Consider the following 8012-nt stretch of genomic DNA (forward strand, 5'->3'; position numbering starts at 1 on the left):
CGGCATCCCCACGCAAAAGAAAAGGCTTTTGGAGCATGCAGCTTTTACAGCCATGCACTGGCTTTCTATAGGGAGGAATGTGTATATTGTATGAGAGTGTCTCCATGTGTGTTACCGTGTGTGTATGGGAGTTGGCCACTGCAAAGCACAGCTGTTCCGTTTAATAACACGGATGAAGAGCAAAGACCATGATTCCAATTTCAAACCAGAATTTCTCATCAAAAACTGTTATTTATATTTTAGTGTGTGGGCTCCTGGCGCCTGTCGGAGATCTTCATAAAATTTAATGTTTTTATGTTTGTGCAACACCAATCAATAATTAAAGGGAAGCAATTCTTTGCGGTGCCGCCTCTTTCTCCTATGGTGATGAACGTTTACAGCATTAACTTCTGGACATTTTCAGCCACTGGTTGTGCACAGCTACACTCCTACAATGTAAAAATATACAAATTCTCATGTAAGCATTTTTAAGTTTTGATGAGGAGGACAAAATGTGATCTGATCCCTCTGCGTTGATGTATCAAACCAATGCTTGTTACAAGTTAAGTTATGAAGAGGTGCAATGCCCTCTAGAGGTTGATACAGCTTAATACACAATCCAGCAAGGAGCTGACCAGGGATCACAAGTTTTTGCTGTCAGTGCCTCCCAGAAACACCCTGCCTGAGAATCTAGGGCTTGTGGACTCAGTAACATTTTAAAAATTACTTCTTCAATTTACTTGTTTTTGATTGATGTTTGTCTTTTCATTGTAGTTTTTTTGGTGACATCTTTAATGTCAACATCAGGCCAAAAGGGCGTACTACCCAGGGTACTGAACCAGATTCGATGGACTCTGAGAACTCATTAGAAGATTGTGTCTCTTTCGACATATCCTAATCATTTATTTTACTTACCTGTAGCCAAGCATGTCTCTCAGGTGTACTGCGATCCATCATGACTCAGTGACCGAGACTGATCACACATGATCCCAGATATCTGCCATATTTGATAACAGTGTCAGGGGTCTGTTGTAGTTTGATACATTAAACTAGTGTAATTCAAACATTTAGAATTGAAGTGCTTAATTGTTTAGTACAAACAGTAAGTCTTAAATTATTTATATATTATATCACACCTCGGTTATGTTACCTTCACTCCTGTATTTGGGAACTCCTACTTCTTTATGCAAAAAGGCTACGTATTTTACTTCTGCACAATTCCAGTGTCGGTAAAGTTACTTGAAAAATAACCAATACTTATAACTTACTACCCACTGGAAAAGAAATTTTATTACTTGACACTAGAAATAATTCGTTCCCATTATTCAAAGGTGCCACACAGTGGTATTTTAATCATTACTAGTATAGAAATAGATAAAGAAACTACCAAGGCATACTGCCCTTCAAAGCCAAAACACACTTAGTACATATTTTATTAAGACCAGAATGACTTTTTGACCTTTTACCTTACCATATAAGAATTGTGCCATAATGTGTAAAAAAAATTAAATAAAACTGAAGGGACTGCAATACAGTTAATCACAGCTAGCTGGTGAGATAGCTTTAGATAGCTACCCTGTATATATCTGTGCTGAACTGCTTAACTACAACTACTTTATCCACTTTTTCCTGTTGCTCGGATGTTAAAAATCAAATTTGATGCACTAAGATCTTAGTAACTGAGTTTTGGTATACCACATACAAATGCAGCGCCTAAATCCAATCATCAGCTATGAAGGAATAACATGTATGTGAGCCAGTTCATGACATACCTGAAGTTATTCCTCCTGTTTTGGGGGATCCTAGCCTCCAGCTAGATTGTGGCCACGTGTGGCCTGTTCCCTTGATATTTCACGACAAATTAAGCAGTTGATTCCAAGTGTTGAATTCGCATTTGGTAGCTGTACATGGGAACTCTCAATATGCGGTCCAAAGAGGTGTCGATGCAAGTGAAGGAGGCCATCGTTAGGCTGAAAAAACAAAACAAACCTATCATACAGATGGCAGAATCTTGGGGAGTGGCAAAATCAACAATTACATTCTTAAAAAGAAAGAATGCACTGGTGAGGTCAGCAACAACAAATGGCATGGAAGACCACAGAGGACAAATAAAATGGATGATCGCAGAATCCTTTCCTTGGTGAAGAAAAACCCTTCACAACATCCAGCCAGGTCAAGAACCCTCTCGGGGAGGTAGGTGTATCACTGTCAGAGTCTGCAATCAAGAGGCGCCTTCATGAATGTAAATACAGAGAGTTTACCACAAGGTGCAAATCATCGGTAACACTCAAAAACAGAAAGGCCAGATTAGGCTTTGCCAGAAAATATCTTAGAAAACCCGCCCAGTTCTGGAACAAGATTCTTGTACCAGAATGATGGGAATAGAAGAGTATGGAGAAGGAAAGGAACGGCTCATGATCTAAAGCATACCACATCATCTGTCAAACATGGTGGAGGCAGTGTTATGGCATGGGCGTGTACTGCTGCCAATAGAACTTGGTCACTGGTGTTTAGTGATGATGTGACTACCGATAGAATTAGGAGGATTAATTCTTAAGTATAAAGGGCTACACTATCAGCTGGGATTCAGCCAAATGCTGATAAAAAAAACGATAGGACGGTGCTTCACAGTGCAGATGAATAATGACCCCGAAACATACTGCAAAAGCAACCCAAGAGCTTCTCAAGGCAAAGAAATAGAATATTCTTCAAAGGCAAAGTCAGTCACCTGACCTCAACCCAACTGAACATGTTTTACACCTCCTACACACAAAACTGAGGGCAGAAAGACCCACAAACAAGCAGCAACTGAAGGCAGCTGCAGTAAAGGCCTGGCAAAGCATCTCAAGGGAGGAAACTCAGTATTTGGTGACGTTCATGGGTTCCAGACTTCTGGCAGTCATTGACTACAAAGGATTTGCATCCAAATATTAATAATAATCCTTATATTAATTATGATGGTTTGTCCAATTAATTTTGAGCCTCTGAAAATGAGGGACTATGTATAAAAATGGCTTTAATTACTAAATGGTTAATGCATTTTTTTTGTTTCAAATCCACTGTGAAAGCGTAGAGGCAAAATTTCAAAAATTGTATCACTGGACAAATACTTATGGACCTAACTGTAGACTGCAGTTTCCTTATTTCCCCAGGCACCAAGAAACCAACCAATACTCTTGAGAACTTGATTAGGCAATTGACAGAAAATTAGTTTGGCAGCAATCTTGATAACTGATCCATTACAAAAAAATCAATTGGCACCACCTTTGAAAAATCTGAATATTAACTGGTTTTCCCAGTTTTTGGTGATAGTTGTACTGTTGGTTGGACAAAAATAATAAAATAAAATGTTTTACTGGGGCTTCAGGGAATAATGATAGACTTGACTATTATCTGGCATTTTACACACTGAAAAATCAAAGAAAATAATTGTCAAGATGTATTTGTAATGAAAATAATTGTTGGTTGCAGCCTGACAGTAGTCCAATGATGGAACAATACCACCTTACTTTAAGTTTTTTGTGAACTAAAAAAAAAAATAATTTGATAAAACACTTACCGCCTAATGAGAACATTACATGTATCCTGTATTTAACCTACAAAAAGTTAAGGTCTTAAAACCAGATTTTGATGCAGGTTACCACTACAAGACTGGGGCCACAAGATGGAGGACGGAGGACTTGTCATAGCTGACAGTTTCAGTTATACAAAGTAAACTTGTTCATTTGAGATTCAAATTTGTAGATCTGAATGATATGGAGAAAATATAGGGGTTGTGGGTCCCTGGGCAGTTGCCCACTTGGTAATCCAGTCTTGATGAGTCCAGTCAGCCTGTTGTCTCCAACCTCCCATCAGGTACAGTGTATACGGTTCACTACAGATCAGTGGTTCCCAGCCGAGCTACGATCAGCCCATTCCCAGTGGGTCACAAGATAAACAACGGGAGTTGTGAGATGATTAATGGGGCAATTTTTTTTTTTTTTTTTTAAGAAGCTTTACTAAACAAGCTTTTATTTTTGGAACTTTTCCTCTCATCTTTACTTTGTGAAATACTGGATAATTACACCTCTGGGCCTTGAAAAGTTATTTAAATGAAACCGAGTTGCTCAAAAGGGGGATTGGAGGGGAGGGGGTGTAAAAAACCTTTTTTGTGTAGTTGCCACAAGTCTTACAGTTAGAAATCAGGAGATTTTGATCTTTCAAACAGTATAACCATTTACGGTTATACAACTCTAAAATAGCGCTACCGAGGCCAGAGCGTCGCAAATTGGCGGGATTGTCACACCCTTCAAATGAACTGAATTTATTGATCAACTTTGTATATTGTTTACATCTGTTTATTACTTGTGCGTAACTAAGTCTTTGGGAACAAAACTAGTCAGACATATAAATCCATACATACAATTGTCATGAGGGGACAGGGTAAAGCATGGCTCATCTACTCCTTTGACTAGTCAATAAAAAGCCACAGAGTATTGAAAAGGACAAACTGTCACATCAAGTAGCTATGTTGGTCTTATTAAGTGCTGAGGGGAAAAAAAAGCTATTTCCAGTGCTCCAAGATTTGGCAGATTGTTTACTGGGTGATGCCAATGACTCCACAGGCCAGACGGCCACCAGCATTGCCTGTCTTTAGACTCTCTTCATTGCCTCCTCTTCCCAGGTCATCGGCCTTCTCGTGGATCTGAAGCACAGGACAGAAAGCACAGTCAAAAAAGGTTTTCGTCAACAGTTTATAGCCTAGAAGCTCAGTTCCCATCAGTAAGCTATAATATCCTGCTGGTTTTGTGTTCCTCCTGTACACCACATGAGCCACACCTGGGCCAGTCTCAAGGCTAACTTTAGGCTAAAACCTGGCTCACTAGTCTCAAATTTTTTTTTTCCTCTTCTGTGGAAGGGAAATCAAAAATGACTTTTCCTTACCACCATTGTTCGGCCAATGATGGAATAGGGGCCAGTGAGGGAGATTATCTTGTCCGTGATGTCTATCTTGGCAACATTATCTGCTCCGGCAGTCACATTCCCCAGGTCACCAACATGCCTATTTGAATTAAAAAAATAAAAATAAAAAAAATTGTAATCAAACTCACCTTAAAAATGATAACTTACAATATACTTAGGGCTTGCTCTTCTAATCATTAATTACTTACAGAAGTTAAGGCTGATATTTTTACACTAATATAAATTCATTTTGATTGATGGCACTGAAGAAAGTATTAGACCAGAAAACGACTTCAAAAATGTTAACAGTTTGTCAAGAACACACCAGGTTTTTTTTTCTTTTTTTAAAAAAAAGAGGGTGTTTTCGTTCCTAACATCCCACTGAAAACCTAATCATTTCCAATCCTATAAATATTTTCTGTGTAAGGTCAAATCAAAAATTTGCTTTCTGGCTGGTTTTCTACCAAATCTCTTGTTCTGCACCTCATGCTAATGTATACCTTTCTTTTAAGAAGGAGGAAAAAAAAAAAAAAAACACACACACACACACACACACACAATTTACCTTATTCACAAGTACAAGTAATACATTTAAGCCATTTTTAAAAAATGGATGCATATCATTTCATTGTTTCACAGGCAATGTTCTGGTGTTTGAGCATGGGCACATCTGTATGATATTCAGTCATCAGTTTCAAACTTCAATGTTTCAACAACAGTTGAAAAGTTTTATTTTGACTGGGAACAAAAAAAACTCAATGCTAGTTCCACCTCTTGGTCATATTATCTGATTTGACATTTGTTATCCAATAGGCACATATCAGAGTACACCCAGATAATGTGCAAAACTATGCAAAATTTGCTGAGTTGTTTCTGAGTGTGACTGAATATGACATATGTAAACGGCTCATTACACTACTACTCTGGATTCACCTCTCTTTATCATTAGGACCGGCATGATTCTTGTTGTGGGGATTGAAGTGAGGTCCTGCACTGATGCACCCTACGAAATAAAAATAAAAAAAGCAAAAAACAAACATCTTTATCAGGGAACGCTTCAGATTCAGTATGAATGTGAGTAAGATAAAACCAGGCAATGCATTAACAATTTGCAAACCTAATAAATTCACACACACACACACACACACACACACACACTTATTGTCAGATGCTCACCATTTGTGTTGTCTCCAAAAGCATGGACATGGAAACCATGTTCACCAGGGGTAAGACCTTTGATTTCTCCTGTCACCTTCACAGCGTCTGCATCACCCTGGCAGATTGGGATTACACAATTTATCAAGAAAAAAAAAAAAAGTCATACTATCTAATACAAACGCAGAAACATGTCCATAAGCAAAAAAAGGCTTTTGTTACATTAGACATTTTCCATTGGCTTTGCAATCGTCGCATAATGAACAGTGTGTCTGCTTTTATGGGTGGTAGATGGTGTCTTACAATATTCAGTCCAGATCTGCAGCACCATGCCTGCGATCACTAAGTTTTTCACCAAAATAGACTATAGAATGACTTTATGGAGGGCTGAGTATGCAGGGTTTTTTTTTTTGTTTTGTTTTCATAAACCATACATTGTTGGATGTATTCCATGGAGCCCTCCGCGAAATCCCCTACTCCCGCCCTCCTCAATGACACATGGTTTTACCCTTATTCAACAAGGCCAAAAAGGCTAAAAAGGAGGCGGACACGGTGACTCAGCAAAAATGTCATTAGGGGATTAGAGGCCCAGCGTTTATTTATTTATTTTATTTTATTTTATTTTATAGGCTAACATTAATAGTTGCAGCACTTAGAGTCAGCAAAGCAGCTGCGGAGGTGATACCGTTTTGGTGTGGTTCAGCAAACCACATCAGACTGGCAATGATAACGCTAGGAACTGAAACTGCAAACGCTTAACTTATACAACAGGCTATTCAACACACCCGACGTCGATCATTAACAAAACCTGAACGAGTGCCTAAACGTTCAAAGGTTGTGACTTTCACGACTAGCCACTGATTTTGACTGGCTAATTACGACGTGTTTACACTAGCAGCCCCAGTCCGAATTCAAAGTGCCAAGCAGTAGCCGAATGCGCACTTAACGCTAACGTTAATTGCTGTTTCGCAACGTGCAGACAAGCGTTAATTTGCATTTTTTAAAAATGTGCAGTACTAGGTGACCTATGCAAATTAGAACGGGGGGGGACAACTCTCAAATTAGACCAAGTTCGATGACTTCCCATTCAAATGTAACATGTGGCTAGCTAGCTTAGGCTCTCATAAAACTGGATCTAACTTAACGACAACGGGCTTTTGAATGGAGAATTTAGCTAGCTTAGCATTCGATGCAGGTCAACTCTCCGGGTATTTTCATATCAGAATGACTAGCTAGCTGGCTGGCTGGCTATTTCTTCCCCTGAGAGGACGGTAGCACGCCTTACCTCCTGCTCAAAATAAACAGTCCCGGTGGTCTCTCCAGCTCCCCTCAGCACACAGACTGCTTTCAGCACCATCTTTGCGGTAGTTTCTCAGACGTCCAAGTTTCTGTCTTGTGCGCTTGCTAGAGACAGCCAACTATACATAAGTGCCTAATAGGCGGGCGCATAACACAGGCAGCCAATCAGAATCGCGTACGATCAACGAGACTACATTTTATTGGTCACTGATTTTCACGGTGGAGAGGAGCCCATTAAGCAGATTAACACGTTCACATTTACTAAACAATCCAAAAAAACCCAAATAAGTTTCCGTTTTTATCTATATTAATATATAACACTATCAACCAATAGCCTAGTATTTGCATCATTTTGCCTGTTTGTAGGCTGTATTTCCGGTAGTTATGCAGTGGGGGGAAAAAAAAATGTATACATATATATTCCTTTGTCATTAGATTTGCAGGGGAAAAAAAAGTAACATTCAGATGTGCCTACCGGTCTAAACTATATGCTGTTCAGTACAGCTAGTTAAGTAAACTGACGTGAAGACCTAAGGAATGGTCTTTCATATGAAGATGAGCAATTGAGGGTCAGAATGAAGTATGAGGACTGCAAAGGCGGCTGTCCAGGCTTTTTGTTGTTGGGACCTTGACTCAAT

At 39.2% G+C, this 8012-nt stretch overlaps 1 protein-coding gene across 1 annotated transcript; it reads right to left on the minus strand.

Moving 5' to 3' along the window:
• Positions 1–4298: 4298 nt before the first annotated feature.
• On the minus strand, positions 4299–7493 carry sod1 (superoxide dismutase 1, soluble). Its single transcript, XM_040151369.1, has 5 exons — positions 7361–7493; positions 6097–6193; positions 5854–5923; positions 4903–5020; positions 4299–4663 (listed from the first exon to the last, which is right to left on the minus strand). The coding sequence occupies exons 1-5, from the start codon at positions 7430–7432 to the stop codon at positions 4556–4558; spliced, it is 465 nt and encodes a 154-aa protein (XP_040007303.1). The 5' UTR covers positions 7433–7493; the 3' UTR covers positions 4299–4555.
• Between the last annotated feature and the right edge of the window lie 519 nt (positions 7494–8012).

The sequence above is a fragment of the Xiphias gladius genome, chromosome 17, assembly GCF_016859285.1.
Source record: "Xiphias gladius isolate SHS-SW01 ecotype Sanya breed wild chromosome 17, ASM1685928v1, whole genome shotgun sequence".
NCBI lineage: Eukaryota > Metazoa > Chordata > Actinopteri > Istiophoriformes > Xiphiidae > Xiphias > Xiphias gladius.